The following is a 27,448-nucleotide window of genomic DNA, read 5'->3' as shown; positions in this document are numbered from 1 at the left end:
AAAGATACTTTTGTTCCCTTTGATTCACAAGTTTTACATGAGACAAGTAAGAAGCCACGTTCCTCCACCAAACTTTCCGTTTACCCATTTAACTTATAGCTACATGGACTCGTGGATTCCTATTTTATTCAAGGGGTTACGATCTCTTCTTCCTATTTGTAACGTCGCTGCTCCAATTGTCCCCGATTTGGCCAGTGGGAGCCCTTCAAGCTGGCTGCTGTGTCTTTCCACCTGTTCTCATCATTCTTTGAGCATTTCTTTACTTTCTGATCCCAAAAGATGTTCCAGGCTCATTTTGCATCTTCCCTGTCCCGGCTCCCCTGGAATCAGCCATTTTCTCAAAGAAGGGGGGTGGCACTTCCCATGGTGAATGGCTGACCCTTCACCCCCGAATGACCCCTTCGGACTTTGATTTCAAAGCAGCCGATGACAAAGGCGTTGCTGTAGCGGTTGCCATGGAGACCGCTCGGCCACAGAGGGAAGGAAGCGGTGACGTCACTGCGGAGCAAGTGCAGCGGCCACATCCTCTCAGCCCCGCCACAGGGCACGGAGGGCAGCCTCGGGGCCCAGCGGCGAGGGACCATCCGCCTTGCTTGCCCGGCTCCCACCCACGACACCCCAGTGGCAGAAGTCCCAGGGAGGCAGGCAGTCCCACATCTGCTGAGACTGCCAGGACCTGCGAGACCTTTGGAGGCCACCAGCAAGAGAGCGGAAGCAGCACCTTCCCTCCTTGGTGCTGCCTTGCCCAGGACTCGGGAGCAACGAGCCAGCTGGCAGACGCCCACCTCTGCCTCCCTCTGCGTGAGTCCCTGGGAACTCCCAACAGGCCTCTCAGGGGGAGGCTGCAGACCCTGGACGCTGTGCAACCCTGCCCTCCTTGACTGAGTTGGACGAACTGAGACCGCGAGGCCTCTCTCTCGGTTAGCCTTTGGGAAGGGATCGTGGCAGCCTGGATAATTTTTTGGATTCCCGAGGCAGCACAGGTGTCCACCAGCGGGCATACTGCTGCCTCAGAGAGCTGGGCAAGATGCTGTTTGGCGTCAAGGACATTGCCCTGTTGGAGCACGGGTGCCAGGCTCTCGAGGTGGACAGTTACAAGTCCCTGATGATCCTGGGCATCCCGGAGGACTGCGACCACGAGGAATTCGAAGAGATCATCCGGGTCCCCCTAAAACCTCTGGGCAAGTTCGAAGTGGCTGGGAAGGCCTTTCTGGAAGAAGATAGATCCAAGGCAGCCATCATTAGGCTGGTGGAGGACATCAATTACGCTGCGGTTCCCAGGGAAATCCAGGGCAAGGGCGGCGCGTGGAGAGTGGTCTACATGCCCCGGAAGCAGGACGTCGAATTCCTGACAAAGCTGAACCTCTTCCTGCAGAGCGAGGGCAGGACGGTGGAGGATGTGGCCCGGGTCCTGAGGCAGGAACTGTGCCCCACGCTGACGGGCCCCAGAGAGCTGCCTGCCCCAAAGTGCTGTGCGCCCGGGCTGGGGGAGAAGCCAGGAGCTGAGGCCACCCCCGGGGCGGACGGGATGCCACCTCTGGACTCGGCGGAGAAGGAGAGCAAGGCTGAAGATGACAAAAAGGGCAAGCGGAAGCACAAGAAAAACCGTCGGCGGCACCATGCGCCTGACAAGAAGCCGTGAGGTGACGTGGGGTGGACATGGGGGCGGCTGAGTGAGGAGGGGAGCCAGCTGAGTGGACGTGGGTGACGACTGTGGGAGGGTGGGTACCAGGTGAGAAGTTTGGCGAATGAGAGTAAGAGTGGATAATGTGAGCGAGGATGGATATTAATCTAGTGAGCCGGTAACTTTGAGTAAGAATAAGTGTCATCCGACTGAGCATGAGTAACACGGGACTAGTGTGTGAGTGAGGGTGTGTATTTTTATCTGTTCACTTGTGGGTTACATCTGAGTGGGCGTGGTTAACACCTGGTTGTGTGAGCATCATTCATTCATTCGTTAATTCTACAGCTATTTATGGCACACCCGCCACATCCCAGGTACTGTTCTACAAGCTGGGGATGCAGAAGGGAGCAAATTCCTGAATTCATGACGCTCATAGCAAGTGGGTGACATATGAGACACTTGGGTGTATCTGAGCAGGCGTGGGTACCACTTGAAGAGATGTGGGTAATATCTGGTTGAGTATGGATCATTCATTCATTCAACAAATATTTCCTGAGCGCCTACAGTGTACCAGGCACTGGGGATACAGCTGGGAACAAAACACCCACACCTTGCCCTCGCGGCACTCAGATCACATACGTGAGCAGGTGCGGGTACCATCTGAGTGTGTGGGTAGCACCTTGCGTATGAGTGTAATATATGAGCTCAAGTGGGTAATATTTGAGCAGCTGTGGGTAGCATTTGAGAGTGTGGGAGTAACACCTGAGTATGTGTGTGGATACTATTTGAGTGGGCGAGGGTAACTTCGGAGCGAGGAAGGGTCTCAAAGACCCGCAAAGCGCGTCTAACATCCCGGAGACACCCGCGGGATCAGCTGCGCAGTCGCAGTGGGAGCTGAGCGGCGCGTCGGACGTTGCCATGGAGACCGCGGGGTGCAGCCACGGCGCCTGCGTAAGCAAGTGTTTGCAGGAAAGAGAAGAGGAGAAACAGGGGCTGGGATTCCAAGGTGTTGAAGAACATCTCTTACCAGAGATGAGGAAAAGCCAAGCAGAAAGAGAGCGTCAGGGAGCTCCCCACTGGGGAGAAAGGCCATCGCCATCCCCCGCGGCCTCATCTTGGGGACAGTCCTTCTTGCTGGGTGTAGGTTGTCGGGAGGAGGCCCAGGCCCCTTTAGCTTTGGGCCCTGCTGGAGATCCTGTCATTTCAAAGTCTAGAGCCATGTTTTGTCTTTTTTAAGAGGATGTACCTTGACTGTACCTCTGGCACAAGCGTGTCCAGAATAGGCCACGCTGTTTTGCACACTGGCAAACAGAAACCACGCCTGCCGTCGGGAGCTGCCTGCTCTCCGAGGCTGAGGAACTGCTCGGTGTGTGACTCTGTGAAAAGCTGCCGCTGTTCTCTAGATGCTGGGTCTCCCTTACGGGGTGGTCCGGCGTGGGACCCTCTGCTCTGATTGGACCTGGGGCGAGGGGTTTGGTCTCCCCAAAATCAAGCCCAAGGAGCTCTGGCTTGGGAGGAGCACACTCCACTCTCTAAAGAACGAAAGGCCAGACATCGAGGGAAAGGTCCAAAAGGAGGGAAATAATTAGGAGGTCACCTTCAAGGGTTAGCGATTAACACATTAACGTTGAATCCCCAAATCTATAAGCTGGGTCCCCCGTGACGGTGAAGACCGACAACAAAGCAATCAGGGAGAAGGCAGGTACCCGCGGGCAGGCAGCCCTCTTGGCCAGGGGCATCTGTCGTGTGAATTTGCAAACTTGCATTTGTTCAGAGATCTGCAAGGCGTTGAGCTGAATTTCTTTCCAAAAATGTAATTTACACACACACTCCACACACAGACAAACAGAGGCTTGGATTGTTACCTACCAAATTGTAATAGTGGAGACCCCCAATGTATTACAGTGGTGGGCGGCAGTCACGTCTGTGAACCCCGGCGTCCACTGGCTTCTCTTATTTCTGCAAGGCTACCCCATTTTGCCCCGGTAACAGAGCCAAAAGGTGGGGCGGTTCTGTCTTTCCATCACAACCTGGCAACCAGGGTGCAGGCAAGTGACCCACCCTCAGGCAGTCAGAAATGCCAGCTGGGTCCTTGCGTTGCCAGCAGGAGTCGAGACAGAAGGAAGTTTTAGTGCTCACATAGGTATCGACATAATGTAAAATCTGGATGAATGATTGCTGTCCATTCCCCAAGCTGGCCTTGTATCACCAGCCTCAACATCCTTGTCTTTTCTGCAATGGTTGGGAGAAAGCTTTTCGTGCCATCCCCGCACATGTGTTTGGACTTCCTGCAAATACATCCATGGTCTAGAGTTTGAGGCTCTCTATTTATCTTTTTATTCCTTGTAAATGTCCAGCCTGGGCATAGCGCTCACAGAATACGGAACTGCTGTGTGCATCGTTTCCTGGGAGCCTGCACTTGAATTACTGCTACGCAGACCTCAGGCACATTTGTTTGTGGTACGCCGTTCTCCCATCGCGGCACAGTCATTGCAGAGTAACGGGACCGTGGGACACTTCTTATTATCATATTGCAATATTAAAGCTGCATTTGTGCTTATTGTGGGTTTCAGGCGTTTCCCACACAGCGTTCATATTTGGGATATACAACGTTAGTGGTTGTTCAGTGTTGCCCATAACACTCAAATCTCCTTCCATTTCTCTTTCGAGTTTTTCTGGGCCAGTGGAAGGGTTTCCAGAGGTTGCAATGCAGGCGGTTGTGCAAAACTTACCGTCCGAAGCGACTTCCCTGTGTGAGTCAAGACATCCCTGGCATAGCAAATCCTGATGAATCCTGAAAGAAAATGCCCAAGTAAATCGGATGTGCTGGCTGGCGGGAGGCTGCGGCTGGCCTTTGTAAACCCCAATTTCCAAAGCTGGTTCTGTTAAAACTCTTCATTTTTCTTTGTGGTGGATGCATCTTGTACACATATGAACTTATGAAATAAAGGGATGCTGATGAAATCATCGTCTGCCCTTTGATATGTCGGGGATCTATGTTAGATTTAATTTGGAAAAACAATCTACTGCTAAAAAACGTTCTGGAAGCCACTTCTATGGCTGCCTGAAGTTATCCACAGCTGTACTGTCTTAAAAAGGGGTGTTATCAGATCTCATGGCCAAGAGAACTCAGAACACGCAGCTTTCTGCTGTCCCACGGGCTTCCAGTGGCTGCTGGGAAGGATGAAATAATTTGTCTGGAATAAAAACAGTACCAGCTGTCCTATGTGCCGGGCACCGTGCAAAGGGCTTCACACTCGTTCATTCATTATATCTTCCCAGCCCTGGAGGTTTGGCACCAGAGGTCCACAACCCTCGGGCCAGATGTGATTCCGAATTCAGAGAGTTTGGGATTTTAGAAAATTGACACAGTGACTATATCTTTTATTGTGAAATTCATCCCCCGGCGGGGGGGGGGGGGGGGGGTGGAGTCCGGCAACTCCCATAATCAAAATCATTAGTGTTCTGTAGGGAAATGTAGGATATTGACCTGAAGTGAAATAAATTAAGACTATGAATAGCCTCACGTCAGTGTCGATCTTGCCTCCAAATGTTTTTGCTTTTTTGGGGCAAGGTTTTCAGAGCTTTTTGGATTTCACAGGAGGAGATGAGTGATTATGAAGCTGTACTAATATCATGATCCAGCATCTCATTCTACGCATGAGGAAAGTGATGATCAGAGAGGTTAAGTGACTTGTCTAAGGCCACACAGGAAAGCTCAAGAGGGATTGAAATTCAAGTGTTTCTGACCACAGTCTGTGTTTCTGACCCACAAGCTGGGTCTCTCTGGGGCTGGAGACACCCCAGCTGATCTCAAAGTCACAACGTGGTTTTCTGGTAAGTGGCTGGACAGAAATTCTTCAGGATACCCTGGGAAACAAATGAGAGGTGGGCGACACTCTGAGGGTCTCTTCAAAGGTGCATTGCATGCTCTAGTTTTGATGGGGGCTTAGAGCAGAAGATAATGGAAAGGAATAGAAATTGAACACGGATGTGCCAGGCACTATTCTAAGCATTTTACATAAGCAATTCATTTAATCCTCACAATAACACTCAATGCTACGAGGTAGAAACAAATGATCCCATTCTCCAGATTTGGAGACGGAGGCACAGAGCCACACAATTTGCAAACAGAGCCAGGATTTAAGCCAGGCTCCAGTCTACATAGGTAACCGCTAGACCACACTGCCCTTCTAATAACTATGGGTTACATTTATTGAGTACTTACCCTCCCAGTTCCTGTGCTAGACATGGTCTTGTTGACTGCTCACAACCTCCCCATGAGGTAGGTATCATTATGATGACCGTTTTACAGATGAGGAAACAGGCTCAGAGAGGTGAAGGGACTTGCCCAAGGTCACACAGCCACAGAGTGATGGAGCCAGAATTTCACCCCAGGCAGCCTGGCTCCAGAGCCCATCCATACGCTCCACCACACAGAGGGTTGGCTGAAGGGCAGGGCTCTGAGCGAGAGATTGGTGCAGCACTAGGAAAAATGGTCTCTTGTTAAGTCCGGGAAGACAACCCCTGGGGCCTCGTCCAGCAGTCCCTGCTGAGGGGCAGGGATTCTGAAAGCAGGCTCTGAACCCCTGAGCGACCAACACATAATAGGTGATTCCCATGGGGCTGGTGCTGGTGATTTTCCACGTGCCCCTAGACTGTCTCTCTGCCTTTCTCCACCCTGCTCTGTGCCTTGGGAGGACTACCTCTATGGACTACATTACCCAAGCTCCTTTGCCCTATGACTTCCTGTTGGGATCAGCCAATGGGAGGTCACAGTAGCAGAGCAGAGGGCGGGAGGAGAGAGAGGTTGGGATATTTCTTCCCTGCTCTCTGCCTCCTGGGCTCCCTCGTTTTCTGGCAATGGCCGTATCCCTCTAAGATGATAAATTTGTCTGTGTGGTTACTCCTCTGCTTACACACATCCTTGGCTTCCATTCCCCTTCAGAAGAAAGTCCAGCATCTTCATGTAGCCCACTGCCCCCTCTCACATCCCCCCAGCCACCCCCGGACACACACAGTCCCACCTTGCACTTTCGCCCAGGTTGTTGCCTCTGCTCCCACTGATTCTTACTCATCCCTCGGGCCTCTTTTTCCAGGAAGCCTTCCTGGGCTCCCCTAGGCTGGGTCAGGTCCCCCTATGTTATCCCCTTTAGCCCCCCTGTATTTTTCTGGCTTTTGGTGTATGTCTCGTTGGTGATCAATTTATTTCTGTAAATCTTTGTTTAATGCCACTCTTCCACTCAAGATTGAGAGCTCCCAGAGGGGCAGGGCTGGGTCTGTCTCATCACCTGCTCTATCCCCAGGGCCCCAAACGGTGCCTGGCTCACAGGAGGTGCTCAAGAAATCCGTAGAAACGCGTGTGATGGTTTTAATATAGGTTTCATTATTGTTTAGGTATGGTAAAGCCAAGAGGTCAGGTGATGACTGCCATTGAAAAGATAGTTTGATATAGTCACAGATCCCGAGAGGGGGACATGCATGCCATGGGGGGCCACAGGAGGAAGCACCAGGGTCAGGCAGAAGGTGGAGGCAGGAGGAAACCATGGGCAAGAGCCTTGATTGAGGTTCCTGAGGGGAGGAATGGGCAAGACAGGATAAGGAGGCTTAGGATGGGCTAGTTTGAATAACTTCAGCAGGCTCTGGGGCACAGGGGCTCTCTCTAGTCATTTGGGACCTGAGACCCGGGTGAATAGGGCAGGTGGATGGTGGCCTGGAGTGTGAGGGCAGAATAAAGGAGGGAGGTGAGCGTGTGGGCTCTGGGTTGGTTGTGTCAGAGGAACACGCTCAGGGTGAATTGTTCTCCATCTCTAGGAACTGCCTGACCTTGGGAGGCCAGACTTCAAAGGCTCAGAATGCAGAAGATGAGAGACCTGGTTGATATGCTGATAAATGCATAGCATGGATAAATATCTAAGCAAGTGACAGTGGAATTGAATCTGGAATTCCGCTCATTGGCTTGCTCACTAGGCAACCCGCCAATGAAGGCAGCCGATGCCTCTGCCTTGTGTGTGGAGGTTCGGAGGTGAAGCGTTGCTTTGGGCTGAGACCCGGGTTTGAGTCCTGGTTCCTCTACTTCCTGGAGCGTGACCATGGGCCAGACACTTAACCTCCTTGCGCCTCAGGTTGCTACTCTGTGAAATGGGCATAGTAGGAACCTATTTCACCAGGTTTGGGGAAGGAGTCAATCCATTTTGCATTGACAAAGGACCCAAGAGCCTCGCTTTATATCTCAGATTCCTGAACAGTCCCCGACCTGCGCCCCAGCATCAACAGGGCACGGGATGGAGAGGGTTTCAGAGGGTGTGCAGCTGCACAGACAGAGCTGGGTTCAAATCCCAGCTCCGCCACCAGCTAGCTGTGTGCCTTTGTGAAGGTGACTTCCCCTCTCTGGGCCTCAGTTTCTTCATCGGTAAAGTGGGGCTGATGAGACCCGTACCACGATCCTTTGCAACAGACAGAGTGTACACTTTGCATTAAAAACATAAGGCTCTGGAATATTCATAGCAGCTTTATTCCTGAGAACCCCAGACTGCACAACCCAGATCCCCACTGACGGGTGAGTGGATAAACAAATTGCGATGGAGTCACACAGTGGATTATTACAAAGCAATGGAAATGAATGAAGTAGTGACACACAGCCACACCGATGAACCACAGAATCCTCATGTTGAGAGAAAGAAACCAGACAAAAACAAATGCTATACAGTTCTTTTTACACAAAATTCCCCCAAATGGAACAGTCTAGGGACAAGAATCGGATCAGTGGTTGGGGGTCAGCAGAAGGGAGCTGCCACAAAGGGCACAGGGGAGCCTTTTGGGGAGATGGAAGTGTCCTCCAGCTTGATCATGGTGGCGGTGTCCATTGTATAACAGGTAAGGTGTACTTTCGATAAAAAGTATTGGACTCTGACGGCTGCGTGTCGCTGCGATGCTGAAAGCTGTGCCCCCGGTGTTTAACACACCAGCAGGGTCCCCCATGGTGACAGGTTTCAGCGGAGCTTCCAGACTGAGACAGACCAGGAAGAGGGGCCTGGCCACCCACTTCCGAAAAAACTGGCCGTGAAGACCCTGTGAATAGAATGGAGCCCTGTCTGATGGAGGCCGGAAGGAGAGAGGATGGCGCAGAAAGACCGGGCAGGCTCCGCTCCGCTCCGCTGTCCACAGAGGTGCTAGGAGTTGGAATTGACTTGACTAACAACAAAACCATCAGCTCGCCCTGGTGTGAGTCTGGCAACAAGGGGCAGGCAGCAGATGCCTCTGCAGGCTGGGGTGGGGGACATTTTAAAACACTTCCAAGGTTCCCTTTTATTTTTATTTTTTTGGTGGTGAGGAAGATTGGCCCTGAGCCAACATCGGTGCCAATCTTCCCCTATTTTGTCTGTGGGATGCCTGCCACACCATCGCTCGATGAGCTGGTGTGTAGGTCCACGCCTGGAATCCGAAACTGCGAACCCCGGGCTGTGGAAGCAGAGCAGTGAACTTAACCACTACGCCTCTGGGCCAGCCGGTGGAGACTTTTTTTAATGCAGTACCCCATCCCCCACCCTAAGACATTCTGATCCAGTAGGCGGGACTCGGGAAACTAATTTCTAAAACTCTCCCCCGTGATTCTAATGCGCGACTGTTTTGAGAATCGCAACAGTGGAGAAATGTGCCACACGAATGAATGAATGAATGAATGATGTCCTCAAATATACGGCTGGCTTTGCTTCCATGCTCACCAAACAGTCCTCCGATTTTGGACTGGGCGATGGGGGGAGGCAGGGGTGACCCAATATGTGGTCAGAGTGTGGACTGCTGCTTCCTGCTGTGTTTGTTGAAGACCTACTATGTGCTGTCAGTTGGCCCTCTGGTATCTGGTTCAGAGTTGGGGATAATTTATAGCCTGCTCATTCTAGACAGGGATCTGATTTCTGGACCTTGAAGACTGAGGACAAATCTGGTGACTGTGCCAAGGTTACAAGTGTCACCTGGGAGAGAAGTCTTCCCAGATTGCTCACCCACCTTGCTCCCCAACCCACCCCACCTCAGGCAACTGGGCAAAAACTGGGCAAACGAAGGAGCCTCCGAGGGTGGGGGTTTCAGTCTAAGGAATCCGAGTGAGTGAGAGCTTGCCTCTGCCACGCCTTGGCTGTGTCACCTTTGTGGCCTCAGTGTTTCTCATCCGGAAAATGGGAATAGCACTTGCTTAGGAGGGGCTGTAAGGATCAAAAGAGAAAATGCACAGGGCCAGGGACTAAGTAGCTGCTCAATAAAGGTGAATTATTGTCAGTGTTATCACGTTCCCGGCCTGCGGGCACACGCAAAGGTGGAAGCTGTCCCGGAAAAAGAAAACTGAGATGGATCCGTGTGTACTGATTTGGAAAGACTTCAAGACACGCTATTCAGGGGGAACAAAGCAAGTTTTACAGTAACAGATCTAGTGCAAGCCTCTCATTCATTCCACAGATATTTGGAGCACCTTCTGGCACGGTTTTAGATGTTGGGCATTCAGCAATGAACCAGCCAGACAGATATCTCTGCCCTCGTGGGGCTAATGTTCTAACAGGGCGAGACAATAAATAAATAAGAAAATGCCAAGAAGTGGTTAGTACTGTGATGAAAATAATTCAGGATGTTGTGAAAAATCCCCAGGGGGAGAATTCTGAAATTACTAAAATATACTAATAGAAGCATTTTTTTCCCTCGGAAAAGTAGAGAGATATTTAACTGTGGGGAGAGAGGCTGAGGCTCCGGGCTGGGGGAGGCAGACGTTTTCCATTGCACACCTTTCTGTAACTTCAGCATTTTCTTAGCCTGTGTGTGTATCACTTTTATTATTATTCTTACTGTTTAAAATGGCAACCAAGTGTAGCTGGGTGGAGAGATTCGGGCCGGGTTTTGTTTTCTGCCCTCATTCTGTTCTGATTTTTCGTTTCTTTTAAACAAACAGAGAAGTGGGAGCTGTAATTGTGTTTTCCCTAGGGCGGCTGGAGAAAGATTCCCTTGCCAGCGATCTGGGAATCTGAAACACCCTCAGGGGAGCTGTTCAGGGGCTGGCAATTTTTACAAGCATGTTGAATATTTGAGGTTTCCATTTCTAGGATAATCCTTCCTTCCCCCAGCAAACAAGAACCCAAACGCTTTTACCAATTACAAAATCCAAATGTCTCATCTGAGGAGGTCCTTATCGCTCGGAGGGCGTCGTCATGACTTCACAGACTTGGATGCTGTCGCCAGAATTTCTCAAACGGGTGTCCTAGGGGTTTTCAGTCTCGGGTCTCTGCGAAGCAGCTGTTCAGGGGACCCGATTTGGGGGATCAGGCGGAAGGAAGGGAGAAGAAGGCGAGAGGAGGCGCTGCCCGCCCTCCGCCCTCCGCCAGCGCCCCGCGGCCTCGCCGCGGACGGGCGCCTAGCAACGCGTCTTCTCGTTGCCATGGAGACCGTTAGGAGGCGGGGCGAGAAACCGCGCAAAGGGGAGGGGCGGGGTGGCGGGAGGCCCGGCGGGGGCTGAGCGCGGGGGGCTGGGATGGAGGCTCGAGCAGGAGGAGGAGAAAGCCGGTGAACCCTAACGGCCGGCTCTGCAAAAACAAAAACAACTCGAATGAGCCAATAATTGTGCAAAGGCCTCCCTGAGCCCTTACCCACCTCCCATCCCCCCATCTCCCTTCCTTCTTTTCCTCTTTCCCTTCCTTTCCTTTTGTCTCTCCTGCCTGTTTCTCTTACACATCTGCCTGGTTCCTTCAGGAGTTGGATAAAACCCCACAACGTGAGTTCCACAAGAGTACACGTGTTTGTTTTTATTCCTCATATTCAAGTCATTCGTTTACCAGGTTTGTCGTGGTCGGAACTTTTCTTTTAACGGTTGGATTTCACTATAAGTGGTTTCCTTTGTCATCCAATGGATTCAATTCTGTGCATCGAAAAACTGTATCCTGAAAAGGGGCCGTGGCACAGAAAGGGTTAAGGATTCCGGAGCTAGTCAGAGTTTAGGAAAGGGAGGCAGGGATGACCTCTCTAAGAAGGTGACATTGGAGCCGAGGGAGACTGCCAAGAGAAGGTGGGGCAGAACATTCTGAGCGGCGGGAACAGCAAATGCAAAGGCCCTGTGGTTGGGGGCGAGCTTAGTGTGTTGGCGGAACAGTGAAAAAGGGAGAGGTGTGGCTGGAGTGAGGTGAGTGAGGCGAGGAGGAGAGACGGGAGTGGGGAGATCTTGTAGGGCTTTGTGGACCGAGGTGAGGACTGTGATTGAGTGAGAGGGGAGATTTTAAAAAGAGTAGAGTCAGATCTGACTTTGGTTTTTAAAAGATCCCTCCAGCTCCTGGGTCAGGGATGGACTGCAGGCAGTGGGGGTGGGGAGAGAAGCAGGGAGCAAGGCAAGCAATGAGGGTGGTTCCACATGCTGTGGCTCTTAAGGGGTTAATCGGCCTAGCTTTTAAGAGGGGAGCAGGGAATCAGCGTTTATTTTTGTGCCCAGTTCAAATGGTGCAACTTGAGACCAGCCTCAGTTTCCCTACTGTAAGCAGATGTTGGCGAAGGCACCCGCCTACCCTCCAGCTCTGAAGATTCATAACAGGAGTGCTCAGCACCTCACTGGGTGCCTGGTTCCAAGGAAACCCTCCATGCAAGTTAACTGTTATTATTACTAATGCCATTGTTATTGTTGTGCATGTTATCGCTGAGACCGCTGCCTCAGAGTTACCTGGGAAGCTTTGCAAGGCCTGGCCCCAACTCCTAGGGATCCTGATCCGCTATGTCTGTGTCTGTGGCTGAGTCTGAGGCCTTTTTGCTTAATTTACGTTAATTAACATTTTTGATGGCTAAAAGTCCAAGCAATCCTAAAGAATATAGAGTGGCCTGTGTATGTCTCTATGGCCTCTGGGGGTCCCCAGGCCCCTTCCTAGACACAGCCACTGTGGGCAGTGCTTGCACATGTGGCAAGTTCATGTACACACCAGGCCCTACACACACACACACACAGACCGTTTCAGATTCACAGGCAGGTGACATCACTTCCTGGCCTGGTGACCTTGAGCAAGTGATTTTCTATCCTCAGCAATAAAATGAGAAGGAGCATCCCAGTGTCTAATAGTGACATGGGGAGGATTTCCTGAGTGAATTCAGAGAAAGCACTTAGAATGGTGCCTAGGACAGAGAAGCGCTCTGTAAACTTCATCCTTCTTTTTCATAGCCGTCTAGTATTCCACTGGAAGATTAGACCATAACATCGAGTCAGTCCCTGCCCACGAACAATTAGGTTCATTCATTCAGTCAAAAATATTTATTGAGCAGCAACTGTGTGCCAAGCCCCACACCGGGGGCCGGTGCAGTAAGACCCTGGTACCCATTTCTCCGCCCACACGTATGGGGCATATAGCGAGGAACCGCTGGTAACACACAAATGGACCATGTAAGTGGCCTTCCAAAGGACGGCCCCTTAGCACACCTACCCCCGGGGCTGGGCTGGAACCCGCCCCTTTCGGACGGCAGGTTTGGGAGCCGCGGCCTTTCTCGGGGAAAGTGCTGACGTGGGCCCTGGCGGGCGTTCGGCTTGGAGGCGACGGCCCCAGTGAGGTCCGGAGCGCGGCCACACCCCCGGGGGGAGGGGATGAGGGCGCCCCGAAGGGAGTGGACGGCCCCCCTGTCAGTCTTCCCGAGTCGGGAGTGTAAGATGAGAAGGGGGAAGGTGGGCCTCGCTGGAGGAGGAGGACGAGGAGGAACTTCCTGCCCCTCCGCTCCTCGGCGCTGAGCGCGGGCCGGGAGGCGGGAGGCGCGGCAAGGTCAGCCTGGCCGGGGGTGGCAGCCTGCCTAGGGGCGGGAGACCCTCCTGGGGGCCGGGTGCGGCCTCCAAGTGCTTCGGCCATATTGAATAGCCGGCCGTCTTTGTCTGCGAAGTCGTCTCCCAAGTTCCAGGCGCGTCCCCGGGGCCCGGGGCGGGAAGAGCCACGGGCAGCCCGTGCGCCCCACCTCGTTGGCCGCTGGCTGACGGTGGGCTGGGAGCCCCAGGACTGGCCTCGCCTTGGCTCACGTAAGCATCCTGGGAATTGATTCCCACCCGTCTTGGAGGGGATCCGCACTTGGTCCAGACCGGACTGGTGGCAGGCAGAGAAATTGGGAAGTGTTCGTTCATCCCTGGCTGGGGGGGTGCGAGACGCTCCGGGCAGCGCCGCCGGGACCCCACCCCGTCCCCCCAAGACCAGCGGCTTCGTGTAGTTTGGGCTTGTGGCCCCCACTCCAGATTTCACCCTGGAGATCTTAAAGACCCTCGAGAAAAGCCACGTGGGGGGCTGGTTCCCCTGGGGCTTCCTCCCCTCCCCCGACTGCCTGATCCTCTGGAGCGTCCCGGATGTCTGCAAAGATGTGGATCTGGACGTCCTCGTGGAGGCCTTGAAGCCCGTGGGAACCTTTAAGAAGATCGGCAAGGTGTTCCGCAGGGAGGAGGACTCCACGGTGGGGATGCTGCAGATTGGGGAGGATGTGGACTACCTGCTCATCCCCCGGGAGGTCCGGCTGGCCGGGGGCGTCTGGAGGGTCATCTCCAAGCCCGCCACCAAGGAGGCGGAATTTCGGGAGCGGCTGACCCAGTTTCTGGAGGAAGAAGGCCGCACCCTGGAGGACGTGGCCCGCATCATTGAGAAGAACACCCCGCACCCACCCCAGCCCCCCAAAAAACCCAAGGAGCCCCGAGTGAGGAGGAGAGTCCAGCAGATGGTGACCCCTCCCCCCCGGCTGGTCGTGGGCACCTACGACAGCAGTAACGCCAGCGACAGCGAGTTCAGCGACTTCGAGACCTCCAGAGACAAGGGTGACAAGGGCCCCAAAGGCCCCAGGCGCCGCAGAAGGGTGCGCAGAATGCCGGTCAGTTACCTGGGCAGCAAATTCCTCGGGAGCGACCTGGAGAGCGAGGACGACCAGGAGCTGGTGGAGGCCTTCCTCCGGCGCGGGGAGAAACCCAGCGCCCCACCCCCGCGGCGCCGAGTCACCCTGCCCGTGCCCATGTTTGACGACAGCCCCGGGCCCCAGCTGTCCAAGGCGGACAGGTGGCGGGAGTATGTCAGCCAGGTGTCCTGGGGGAAGCTGAAGCGCAGGGTGAAGGGCTGGGCGCCGAGGTCCAGCCCCGGATTGAGCGAGGCCCAGCAGGCCTCACCCCGCGTGGAGAGGGAGGGGGCCTCGGTGCCAGGCGGCGCCCATCCTGTGGGGGATGCAGGAGACCCACGGGTGCCTGAGACCCCCCCAAGACGCTGGAGGCCCAAGATCAACTGGGCCTCCTTCCGGCGGCGCAGGAGGGAGGAAGCAGCGTCCACAGCTCAGGCGGCAGAGGCTGCGGATGATCAGAGGGCGGAGGTCGCAGATAATCAGAGGGCACGGGCTGCCGATGATCAGAGGGCAGAGGCTGCAGATAATCAGAGGGCACGGGCTGCCGATGATCAGAGGGCAGAGGCTGCAGATAATCAGAGGGCACAGGCTGCTGATGATCAGAGGGTGGGGGCTGCCGATAATCAGAGGGCACGGGCTGAGGATGATCAGGTGGCACGGGCTGAGGATGATCAGGTGGCGCAGGCTGCAGATGATCAGAGGGTGGAAGCTGCAGCTAATCAGAGGGAGGAGGCTACAGATGATCAGAGGGAGGAGGCTACAGATGATCAGAGGAAGGAGGCTGCAGCTAACCAGAGGGCAGAGGCCAGGGCTCTCCAGGGCGCAGAGGCTATGGATAATCAGGGGGCAGAGGCCCCAGCTGTCCAGAGGTCAGAGGTTGTGGATAATCAGGGGGCAGGGGCCCCAGCTGTCCAGAGGTCAGAGGTTGTGGATAATCAGAGGGCAGGGGCCCCAGCTATCCAGGGAGCAGAGGTTGTGGATAATCAGAGGGCAGGGGCCCCAGCTGTCCAGGGAGCAGAGGCTGCAGGTGATGAGGCAGAGGCCATAGCTGATCAGAGGGCAGAGGCCCCGGCTGTCCAGGAAGCTGAGGCCTCAGCTGCCCGGGGGTCCACAGGGACAACCCCAGGAACTAGGACCCGGAAACAGGTGAAGACGGTGAGGTTCCAGACCCCTGGACGCTTTTCGTGGTTCCGAAAGCGCCGGAGAGCCCTCTGGCACACTCCGCGGTTGCCAGCCCTGCCCAAGAGAGTCCCCAGGGCAGGCGAGGCCAGGCACCTCAGGGTGCTGAGGGCCGAGGCCAGGGCAGAAGCAGGGCAGGGAGAACAAGAGGACCAGCTGTGAGGTGGGGGCGGGGGGCCGCGGAACACCCCGCCACCTGCCACGTTGTCGGCCACTCAGGGCGCGTCCCTCGCTCTCTCCCCCTTGGACAGGGAGGCCCTGTCTGCCTCCGCACTTGAAGATGGAGGTGGGGACGGCGGCAGACAGCGCCCTCACATCTCCACCCAACCCCCCTCTTTGTTTTCTTGTTAAGGTTTTCTCTTTCATGCGTTGATTTTTTAAATAGAGACTCTTGTAGGAACCCAAGGAACGTAAAGAAAGGCCCCATACAGTGGGGTGGCATCACCCATGTTGTTAACTTCCTCAAGTGCAACCCTAGGTGCTCAGCTTGGGAAGGGGGGCGGGGCGGGGAGAAAGGCGCCTTGAACTTGGCGCAAGCCAATTTGCAAATAAAAACATTTCCAAACTCATTTCTTGGCTTGGCACTTGGCAACTGAAGAATGCTCCGGGGCGCTCTGGTCGCACCCTGGTGTCCTCTACACTCCCGCCCTCTGTGATGGTGACACTTTGCCTGTCATCCCCAGGCCCCCCGGGTTCTGCTGGCTCGGAGAGTCGGGGGTCTGCAGTTGACACATCTCCCCTGACCTTGGTTACGAGGTACAGAAGAATCAGCCAGGAAACGTGTCCAAAATGCAGATTCTGGGGCCCTTCGTGCCAGAGCTGTGATTTCTAGAGCTCGCTGTGCGGCCCAGGAATCTATTTGGATCAAGCCCCACAAACATCTTCCGGGGCCGCTTGGCCACTGGACACGTTGGAAAATCATTGCAATAGGAACAGTCCCCAAACGGGGGTTGTGGTGTGGATGTGGGTAGTGTCCTGTGACTGGAGCTTGTCATCAGGGAGAGAGCGGGTTGCTACGGCCCCGTGGGAGCGGGGGGACATCTCTGTATTGTCTTGTGCCCCCCCCACCATACCCCCACCTGTGAAAAACTGCAAACAGCCACACCTCGAGGAAGGCAGGAGAAAAGGAAATTCATGGAGAAGGGAGGTCTGAAGGCCAGCTCTGTCCTCCTGGCTGTGGCCACAGTCCTGGCCGGAGTGTCTTAGTTTTTTTTCCCTTGGAACTAAAGAATTAAATTCCTTTTTCTGCCACTGCCCTGGAGGTGGTCCTTGCCGGTGCTGTGCAATGCCAAGAGCCCCTTTGCACTTGGGGAAGTTCACAGCTCGTAGCCCAGCAAGAAAGAGCCCCCAGTGGGGTTTGGAAGGCAGACTGGTGTGGACCTCATCTGGACGGGTGAACTTTGCAGGGAGCGGGGGAATCGCCAGGCTGGAGGGGGTTTGGGGGGGGCGCATCTCTGGAGCGGCCAGAGAGCTCTCTGGATGCCAGGCTGGCAGTGGCAGTGGAGGCTGTCCATGGTGGCTGCCCATCTGGGAAGACAGTGGCTTCACCGTGGGGACCCGGCCAGTTTGCGTTGCTGGAAGGTGAGAGGACGGGAGCAGAGATGGTGGGAGAGACTCAAGACTTTGGGCAAATCTGTCCCCCAGCTGATTCTCAGTTTGTCCCCCCCTGTCCCCAGCTTTCCAGGCGGGAGCATCCAGCGAGGCCCAGGAAGGGGGAGGTCCCTTGGGAACCGGAGACGGGTACCTGGACTTTCAATATTATTTTCAACCCTGGGGGGGTTTCAGATGGTGCCTGCAAGTCCCAGTCTCCAAATGCCCCCTGGGTGCCTCCGGCGCCGTGGTTTCAAACGAGCCAGGATTTTCAGGGAAGAAGCCACAGAAAACGCGTTTTGTCTCCAAACCAGCCTTTCTCTAAACTGGCCCAGCCGCCCCTGTCACCAAAGACAATGGAATACATACATGGAGGTGCCACCCTGTGACAGAAGGGGACTTTCCAAGTCCCCCATCCCAGACCCCATGATGGTGTGACCAGGACAGAAGGAAACCGTTGGGGGAGGGGGTGCTGCAGACAACGGATGAGGAGGAATTTGGAGTCAGACAGCCTGGTTCTCTCCCGGCACCGCCCCTTACAAGCTGTGTGACCTCGGGCTGGTTACTTAACCCCTCTGTGTCTCCATGTACTCATCTGAAAGGGGGCTCATAACAGAGCTTTCCTCCCAGGATTGCTGAGAGGACTGATGAAGACGTAATGTGTTAGTGCTCAAATCGGCGCCAACAGACGTCATCTTGTCTCATTCCTGTTCTGTATCAGTGGCGGCCAATTCTTTACCGGACTCTCCAGCCCTGATTGGGTCCCTTAGCGCAGCTGTTCCCAGTCCTGGCTGCCGTGTGGATGACCTACCCCCGCCCAGCCTACCCTCCCGGAGATTCCCATGGAACAGTACAGGGTACGGCTCGGGCACCCGTAGTTCCTAAAGCTTTCCAGACGATTCCAGTGTGCACCCGGGGCAGAGAACCGCTACCCGCGGGGTCAGGGGGAGAATCAGACCCCAGAGCTGGGGTTCTCCAGCTGGTCGTGCATCAGAAACACCCGGAGGGCCTTTTAAAACAGATTTCTGGGCCCCACCCCCAAGTGATGCTGCAGGTCTGGGGTGGGCCCAGGAATGCGCATTCCTGGAAGTTCGTAAGCCGATGCCCACGCCGCTGACCCCGGGACCTCCGGTGAAGGACGCAGCCGTGCAGGATGGCCCGCTCTCCGCAGCCTGGCGAGCCGAGCCGAGGCGGCGCCGGGGCGCAGGGCACGTGCCCGGAGCACCCCGCACCCGCGGCCTCGGAGCGCCCCCTGGTGGGCCCCGCGGCTCCACTCCCCGGGGTGGGCGCTGGGGAGGGGCGTCGTGTGCCGCCCCCGGAGCCCCTGCCCTTCCCCTCCACGAATACTAGGAGCTCACCACGCTCTCAGGAGTCTCGGGACACCCTGTCCCCGCTTGAGCGGGCCGAGGGGCCGGGGCAGGTTCAGCCTGGGGTGGGGGGGCGAGGTTGGGAGGGGATGGCTGGGGTTTGGAGCTGGGGCACCTCGGCCTCACGTTCTGGAAACGTAATGCTGTTAAGCGGTTACCGAGGGAGCCCTGGAGTGGGACAAATCCGGGTTCGAGCCCCCGTCCCCGCCTCTCTGAGCCTCAGTCTCCTCATCTGGGAAATGGGAGCAAAAACGTGGCTTCATCCTAATTCCCCCAAACCTATTCTATCCAAAGAAGGAAATAAAGACGCACGCACACATCTATTCACTCTGCAGACGCCCCCCCCCCCCCCCACGGAGGCACAAACACAGCACCTGGAGGGGCCGTGAAGACACCGTGACTAAGCCCCTGCAACCACTCCCCTGCCTCCTGGAGTTCGCACCGGCTGTTCCCGCCTCCCGCAACGCGCTTCCCTGGGGCATCCGCCAGCCTCGCCTCCTCGCCTCCTTCAGTCTTTGCACAAATGTCACTTCTCAGTGGGGCTTCCCCGAACGACCTTAAACGGGAGGTGATGACACACCCTCCCCCGCCCCGGCCTCCCGGCCGCCCCGCCGGATTCCCCGAAGCATCACGGAGAAGGCGCGTGTCCTGCGCTTTTCTGGAAGCTTCCGTCCGTCCCCCGGATGGCGCCCCGGGGTCTGCACAGGTCTGTCCCGCTCCCTCCGCGGCCCCTCCCCGCCCCGGGCCCGGCCCCCTCCTCCGCCGCCGCCTCCCTCGGCCTCTTCCCCGGACGCGGCCTCGTCTCCGCAGAGGCAGCCAGGCCCCCTCCGGCTCCGAAGACCCCGCGGGGATCAGCCCGCCGCCAAGGGCCCCGTGGGCTCCGCGCGCCCCCTTCCACGCGGCTCGGACCGAGACGCTCCCCCAGCCCCCCGCGGCGCGCTCCCACCAGGGCGAGCGTTCTGGCACCTTCCTGCGCGGCGCATCTGGTCTGCTTCGCCCGCCCGCGCGGCTCATTCCGTCCGCCAGTCATTCAATAACTAGAAACTGGGCAGCCAGCGTGTGTAGACACTGTGCTGGCGCGGGGCCGCGGGGGGGACAGGAGGGCCCACACTCCCTGGAGCCGGGAGCGGCCCTGCGCCCCCACCCCTTGCTCACCACCCCCGGCCCAGGGTGGGACCCTCCGCCCCCCGTCACCGGGTGGAACCCTCAGCCCCGGCCGCAGCCGGATGCCTCCCCCGCTGCCGCCGCCCCGCGGGCGCCGTGGGAGCTGGAACCGCGCGGGGGCGCCGTCTGCAGGTGGCTCCTGGGTCCCCCTCAGGCCGGGAACCTCGCGGCGCAGCGGGCGGGGCTCGGGCAGCGGCACCTCCTGGGGAGCAGCGGCTGCGTTCAGCGTCTTTGGGGCCCCGCCCTCCCCTCTCTGCCCTTTGCCTTCCACCCCCGCGTCCCCAGTTCCCTCGGTCAAGCCCCCTGACACGTACAGTCGGTGCGCTGCTCAGAAGCAGAAGCAAGTCACGCCAGGTGGCGATCAGAGCGCTGAGAATAAAGTGGGGACTGCGGGAAGGGTGACATGATTAATGGGGGGGTCAAGGGAGCCCTCCCTGGGAATATGACATTTGAAGAAAGACCTACATGAAGCCAAGGACAGACTCATGCAAATGTCCTGGGGAAGGGCCCTCTGGGCAGTGGGAATAGCAAGTGCAAAGGCCCTGAGGCAGGAATGTGCTCCATGTGTTCCCTGAACAGCAAGGAGACCTGGTGGCTGGAGCACATGGGAGTGGTGGGCAATGAGGCAGAGGGAACATGGGGACAGAGTGAGCAGACCAGTGCTGTCCAAGAGGACTTTCTGCGATGATGGAAACGTCCCATACTCACAGTGGACGGTAGGGCAGCCACTGGCCACTTGTGGCTCTTGAGCACCTGTAATGCGGCTGCTATGACCAAGGAAAGGATGTTCAATCTTATTTAATCTTAACAACATCTGAATTTAAATTGTCGTAATTGGCCAGTGGTGACCCTATTGGACAGAGCAGGTCTGGACCATTATTAGGACTCTGGCTTTGACCTGTGGGGACAGAGGAAAACTTTAAAGGGTTTGGGGAGGGGAGCGATTGGCTGGGACTTGACCTCTTGGTCAAATTAAATCAAACCAAGTCATGGATTCAAGCGGAGGGAAAACAGACCACCTCTGGATGGGAGCAGCAAGGCGCCCACAGCGAGGGGAGGATCCATAGGGGGCATTTTGGAGACAATTCACACAGTGTGCCCTCTGGCCGCAGCTGGCCCGGAAGGGACCGCGAGTCTGTCCCGGTCCAGGGTGGACACGACCACCTCTTCCGTCCCGACCGCAGTGGGAGCATCCGCTGAGGGCTCAGAGGTGGGGTGGACACTTTGGTGACCCGGAGATGGCAGCGAGAATGTCCACTCTCTGTAAGGCAAGGAGGCTTTAAATGGTGCCTGCAGCGCCCTGTCCCCAGACTCAGCGGGTCGCTGCCCCTGGGGTTGTGGTGTCAGACTCCACAGGATTTTCAAGGCAGTCGCTGCAGGAAATCGGGGTTTTAAGTCCGAATCAGCGTTTCTCTGAACCGGCCCGGCCGCCCCTCACCATCACCAAAGATAAAAACGACAGAACGCAGACGTGGAGGCGACAGAGCCTGCCTGGGCTTCCGGGAGATGGATGGGGACACCCTCGTCCCCCCATCCTATAGGGCGGAGCGGGGAGACCGGCGGACAGGGCGGTGGGGGTGGGGCTCACTCCCCCGTCCCCCCATCCTCCTTGTGACCTTGGGCTGGCTACTAACCTTTGGGTGGGTCTCCGTCTACGCACCTGAAAATGGGGATCCTGTTCTGTGCGCGCCGTCAGGAAAATGGGAGAGGCTGTGACGGGCGCCGGGGGAGCCGGGGGAGCCGGACCCCAGCCCGTGCCGCCCTCAACAAGTCTGATAGAGATGGTTAGTCAGTGGGTGGTCCCTTCCAGACCGGCCCCCAGCTGATCGTGACCGCGAGGCGCGTCTGGAGGGACCCCTGTGAGTAGCAGGGCGGGGCACTGTCCCCTGCCCCCAGAGAGGCTTCTCCTGACCTGCCCTGGCTCACCCTGGGCGGCTTTCCTGCACCCTCTCCTCCTGTCCCCGGACTTTGGGGGACCCTAAGGAGGAAGGAGTGTCCAGTCACGGACTCTGGAGACACACGGAGGCGATTTGAGCAAAGCCAGACTGGCTGAGTTCAGATTCCAGCGCTGTGTGACCCTGGGCAAGTCATCTACCGTCTCTGAGTCTCACCTGTAAAATGGGAGCAATAAGAGGCCTAAGCTTGCGTTAGAACCATCTGAGCGTAATACCTAAAACGGGGAAGCAACCCAAGCGTCCATCCACCCATGAACCGGAAAAGCAAAGCGTGTTCTGCACGCACAGTGAAAGAAGGTCAATTCTGCAACATGTTATGCTAAGTGAGAGAAGCCAGCCACAAAAAGATAAATGCTGATTCTGCTTGTATGATGTACTTAGAATAGTTAAAAGGATAAAGACAGAAAGTGTATCCGTGGTTGCCCGCGGCTGGGGGCAGGGGCGAGTGGGGAGTTATCAATAGGGGTAGTTGCAGATTCACGAAATGGAGAGAGTTATGGGGACGGACGTTGGTGACGGCTGCGCATCAGCGGGCCTGTATGTAACACCACCGAGCTGTATGCTCCCAAATGGCTAAGAGGGTCAATTTTGTGTTATGTGCATTTTAACTAAAACAAAATAAAATCTTTAAAAAAAAACAGCAACAACCTGAGCTTCCAACAGGGCTTGGAATATAGTAAGCGCTCTAGAAAAATTCGGTGCTGTCGTTTTTGTAAGGGGTGTCGATCCCTCCCTCCCGGCTTTGGAGCCCCATCGATCGGCGGCGCGGACGCAGGTGGGCGCGGTCTCGCGCGCGGGGCTCGGCCGTCCTGGGGCGCCCTCTGCCGGGGAGCGCGGGGGATGCCACGTGCCCGGGCTTGCCGGGCGGGGAGCGGCGGGGAGGGGGTCGTTTCGTGTCCCGGGACCCCTCATTCCTCCCTCCAGCTGTTCTAAGAGCTGGTCACACACCCGGGAGTCTGAGGGCGCCCCTCTCCTTGCCTGGGAGAGTCGAGGGTCCGGGACAGCGTCAGCCTCGGGGTGATGTGGGGGGTGGGGAAGGGGGCCTCAGCCTCGGGGATCGGGTCTGCCCACTCTCCCTGGGGACTGGGGGACGGTGATGGGAGGAGCCAGGAGTCAGACGGACCCGGGTTCCAGCCCTTCTTCCCCACCTCTCTGAGCCTCAGTTTCCTCATCTGGGAAATGGGGGTGAAAACCTGCCTGGGTCCTGTTCCCCAAGGGTCAGCCCCGGAAAGGCGCCGGGCCTGGCTTCCTCTAGTTGGTGGGAACGTGACAAGGGGTGTGGGGAGCTAGGGTAGGAAGCAGGATTTACATAAACCTATTTGGATATTGTGGAAAAGACTAGTTTTAGCCCGAGCTGATCGCCCACCCGCTCTTTCGCCTTGTGATTTCCATTCTTCACATTGGGTTTGTTTTTATGTTTGTTTTCTGGCCACAGGAGAAGTTAGTGACCTGGTATCTGGGAGACCCCAATATGTGGGGATGACACTGACAGTGACATCCAGACTGCGGGAGCCTGCTCAGAATGTGCAAATGCCCGGGGGCGACTCACGCAGAGTCACGGGGAGTTTTGGTCATTTCAAGGTGTGGCGGAAGCTCGTGTCAGCCCGTGTCACAGTCACACTCACACTGACTCACATACACCCACACCATCACCCCCCCCACACACACACACAGACCCATCCTCTGCCCTCCCCCACCCCCGATCTTTGCCACACATATGCCCATTCTCCTTTCCCAGGTTGGTGCCAAATGGTCTTTTCTGGTCACCCTTGGTGGATCGGGCCTGTCCCAAGGGGCAGGACTTGCTGTGGGCTTTGGGGAGCCTGGACCATCTACCTCCCTCCCCAGTCTCACCCCTTCCCATCAACCCTCAACAAATCTGACCCCACTCACCCCTCCCCTGCTCAGAACCTGCCATGGCTCCCCAGTGCCCTCGGAACAAAGCCCAGCTCCTCACCGTGGCCCAGGAGGTCCGGAAAAGTCGGGCCTGTCCTCCTCTGGGCCTCAGTCCAGCCTCAGTGCCCTGGCTGCGTCAGGTGTCCCCTCTGGGCTGCCCCTTCTGTCTCCCCCACTGAACTGTGAGCCCCGGGAGGGCAGGTCCAGGGCTGTCATGTCATCGATGGGTCCCCAGCACCACCCAGCACGGAGAAGAGGCTCAACGAAGTTTGTTGCACGAAGGAATGAATTAATTCTGTTTCAACTTGAATTGCACATTCCTTTCCCCTGAGCTGTGGCTGCTTGTGTCCAGCAGTGGGCGCTCGGGCTCAGCAAATATTTCCCTCAGCGCTAATGCACAGCGACAATTATAATATCGACAACTGCTCATTTCAGCCCTACTGCGTGCCAGGCCCGTGCTAAGTGCCCCACCCACCTGCTCTCTACGTCAACAGCTAGATGAGACCCAATGAAGACGGACGAGGAAAGCGAGGCTCAGAGAGGTTGTTTAATTTTCCCAAGTCACACAGCATCTAAGCAGCAGATAAGGTTCCAGCCCCAGCCTCTGCGGCTTCACAGCTCTTTGCTCTGTTCTTTGCCACGTTCCCCCAGAGAGACGGTGGTGGCCAGGTACTGATCCCCCTGATGAGGGTGGGGCAGTGCTTGGAGAGGGGCCCTCCAGCCCCACAGCCCTCCCCACGCTCCCTGACCCCGACAGGGCCCGTGTGTTCCAGGGCAGATTCTTCAAAGCCTCAGATGCTGACCTGTAATTCTCACAGCAGCCCAGTGGTGCGGGCTGTTATCATCCCCGTCATACAGATGAGCAAATACAGGCTCAGGGACAATGGGGGACCTGCCCAAGGTCATGGAGATGGCAGAGATGTAATTTACCCTGCAGGAGGCCATGGCCAGGGCCGGACACAGAGGCCTTGAATGCCAGGACGAGGACATGGAACTCTTTCCTGAGAGGAGGAAGAAGTAACTAAAGGGTGGGGGTCTGGGGTGAGAAGGAGAGGAAAAGGTGGCCTTTGTAGGTCTGCATCAAAGTTCAGGGGAGCACCGGGGACCTCAAGGTCTCAGAAGTTCTTTTTTTTTTTTTTTTTTTGGTGAGGAAGATTGGCCCTGAGCTAACATCTGTTGCCAATCTTCCTCTTTTTTTTTTTTTCTCCCCAAAGCCCCAGTGCATAGTTGTGTATCCTAGTTGCAGCTCATTCTCAATCTTCTATGTGGGACGCCGCCACAGCATTGCTTGATGAGCAGTGCTAGGTCCACACCCAGGATCCGAACTGGAGAACCCCAGGGCAGCTGAAGTGGAGAGCCGAACTGAACCGCTCGGCCACAGGCCCCACCCCTTGGAAGTTCTTATTTTAAAAAGAAGCTGAAGGACGCAGACTGAGGAAAAGGGAAGTAACAGGCAAACTGTGAAGCTATTGGCACAATCTAGGTCCCTTATGGAGGCTGGAAAAAGCGTCATGGTGATATTGTCACGTGAAGAAAACAGCCCTTGGGGGGACTATGTATATAGAATAATTCCATTTTGGTTAATTAAAGGCATGATTTCATCAAGCTTGCATTTACTGCCTGCTGACGACATGCCAGGAATCGTCTAAGAATTTCACACGAACTTTTGTCATTAATCTCCGTAACTATTATTCCCATTTTACAGGCAAAGAAGTTGCATGAAGCCCCAGGAGTGGCAAAGCGAGGTCGCAAACCTGGGTCTTGTGGCCCCAGAGCCCAAGCTCTCCATCCTTGCGTCCTGGGCCCACAGCCCCAAACTGGCTTTGTGCATGGCTCTCAATGTTCGCATCATTCTTCCACGGCGCCCCCAAAGAAACACTCGACAATTTCATTTATTCTCTAGTCAGGTCCTAACAACTTGATAAGTATTTATGTCCTAACAACGTTAGTAGCCACTTGAAAATATATATATATAAGAAAAAGTGATATTTTTATTTCCTTCTTAAATAAGCGTAATTATTTACTAACAGGACGCGTGTGCCTGTTGAGCACTGCACAACTTCTCAATCCTTGGGGTCAGATCGAACACCGCCACTCTCATTTCCTGTTCCGCACTGATTTTCGCGTGGGACTTGCTTTTTATTCCTGCAACCGGCGACCCCGCAGCGTCCCGAAGATATATGACGTCACCGAGAGGCCCCCCGCCCCGGGCGGGTTTTGGGGGGGACCCCGAGGACTCCCTGAGCTGGCAGTTCACGCGGCGTCCGACAGATGTCGCTGTGTCTCCCTCAAAAATGTGAAAAATCTCTGGGTCCACAGTTGGGGACCCGCGGTGCAGGTGCTTTTAAACATGCGAACAGATACCCGACAGCGGAGGTTTATGTGTGAAAGGAGGGTTTTCACGGTTCACGAAGAGCTGAGCGAATATATGGAGAGAAGGAGAGTGGAGCCCCTAATTCACACCGCGTACACAGCTGGGCTCTAGCAGAACTCGGTGCCCAAGAGAAGCCGTGATGTTGAGAAGACCAGGATGCACGGAACGACCTTGAGTTGGGGATGCGGCGTAAGGAAGAAGTACGTCTTAAACAAAGCTTCAAAAACACAGACCATTAGGCAAAACGGGTGAAATGGATTATTTCAAAATCAAGAATTTCTGTTAACACATCACCATAGACAAAGACACCAGAGGATGGAAGAAGATCACGGCAAAGTCCTGAAGGTAGGAAATATGTGATGAGAAATGGACACGGTGCTCATGCAAATCAGAGAAAAAGAAGGCAGGCACAACAGAAACACGGGCAAAAATACCAGCAGGCCGTTTAGAAGAGGGATGCGTCAAAGGCTCCCTCGCCCCTGATTAGATGCTTGAAATCGTTAAAATTAGAGACACACAAGATAAAGTAACACTGAGCCACGGCTTTACACCTGTGAGGCTGGGGAAGTGAGAAAGCTGGGTCGTGCTATGAATATACCCATTTTCCAGATGAGAAACCTGAGGCGTGGTGGGGAGAAGTGCCGGGGGGGCCTTGCCGAGCGCCCCCAGCTGGGAAGTGGCAGGACAGCAAGTAAACACAGTCTCTCTCAGATCCCAAAAACCCAGCCTCTTCACAGGCACATCAGGCGGCTCTGGCAGCACCGTCCCTGCCATTCGCTCACACATTCATTCACTCATTTACTCTTCGATCAATGCACCCATCCATCAAACAGAGCGCCCACTGTCAGCAGATACAGTTGTGATCAAAATAGGCCCGGTTCCCACCGAGCACGTTAATCACACCAACAGCTGTTTAACGACAGCTGTTTGAGGACGACCTGCCAACTCTCTGGATGGTTGCGTGACTATTAAAAAGCACGAGCTGGGTCCCGAAACTCTGACCTGGCATCATAAAGTCATTTGCGCAGTTTTCCTGAAATGTAAAAATAACACCAAGATGTTTACTTTGTAGATTCCACCTATTCCTGTCATTTATTATTATTATTATTATTATTATTATTATTATTATTATTATAACTAGGGGCGCAGGAAAAAGAAATCTGGCAGAACCTACAGCAAAATGTTAGCAGGGGTCCTTTCCCAGCTGGGGGTGGATGGGGACCTGTCAGCTTCAGCTCCGTGCTCCTGCATGAGCAGCAGCTGGAGCTTAGTGGCTTCAAAGGGCAATGATTACTACGATGCAGGGGGTCACCGGGCGGCTCTTCTGCTGGTCTCCCCTGTGGCTGCAGTCAGCTGGTGATGGGCTGGGGCTGCTGGCCAGGATCCCTGGGTTGCTTCTCCTCCACGTGGGCCCTCTCCCTCCAAGTGGCCTTTCATTATT

General features: G+C 55.6%; 2 protein-coding genes and 1 long non-coding RNA gene across 3 annotated transcripts; 2 read left to right on the top strand and 1 right to left on the bottom strand.

Moving 5' to 3' along the window:
• Positions 1–299: 299 nt before the first annotated feature.
• PNMA8C (PNMA family member 8C) lies at positions 300–8,207 on the top strand. The gene is made up of 2 exons (XM_070633050.1): positions 300–1,643; positions 7,439–8,207. Exon 1 carries the CDS (start codon positions 1,028–1,030, stop codon positions 1,640–1,642), a length of 615 nt encoding a protein of 204 aa, XP_070489151.1. The 5' UTR covers positions 300–1,027; the 3' UTR covers position 1,643; positions 7,439–8,207.
• On the bottom strand, positions 8,123–11,002 carry LOC139085500 (uncharacterized). Its single transcript, XR_011543836.1, has 2 exons — positions 10,757–11,002; positions 8,123–8,695 (listed from the first exon to the last, which is right to left on the bottom strand). It is a non-coding gene; the product is annotated as an uncharacterized lncRNA (long non-coding RNA).
• Positions 11,003–13,099: 2,097 nt separating this feature from the next.
• Positions 13,100–16,230, top strand: CCDC8 (coiled-coil domain containing 8). The gene has a single exon (XM_008542639.2). The coding sequence runs from the start codon at positions 14,063–14,065 to the stop codon at positions 15,821–15,823; it is 1,761 nt and encodes a 586-aa protein (XP_008540861.2). The 5' UTR covers positions 13,100–14,062; the 3' UTR covers positions 15,824–16,230.
• The last annotated feature ends 11,218 nt before the right edge of the window (positions 16,231–27,448 follow it).

Source organism: Equus przewalskii, chromosome 9 (assembly GCF_037783145.1).
Source record: "Equus przewalskii isolate Varuska chromosome 9, EquPr2, whole genome shotgun sequence".
NCBI lineage: Eukaryota > Metazoa > Chordata > Mammalia > Perissodactyla > Equidae > Equus > Equus przewalskii.
The sequence above is the reverse complement of the archived record's forward strand: the minus strand, read 5'-3'. Positions and strand labels throughout refer to the sequence as shown.

Excerpts from the sequence above, each read along its gene's own strand:
- PNMA8C (XM_070633050.1), top strand. The coding sequence starts at position 1,028 with ATGCTGTTTGGCGTCAAGGACATTGCCCTGTTGGAGCACGGGTGCCAG.
- CCDC8 (XM_008542639.2), top strand. The coding sequence starts at position 14,063 with ATGCTGCAGATTGGGGAGGATGTGGACTACCTGCTCATCCCCCGGGAG.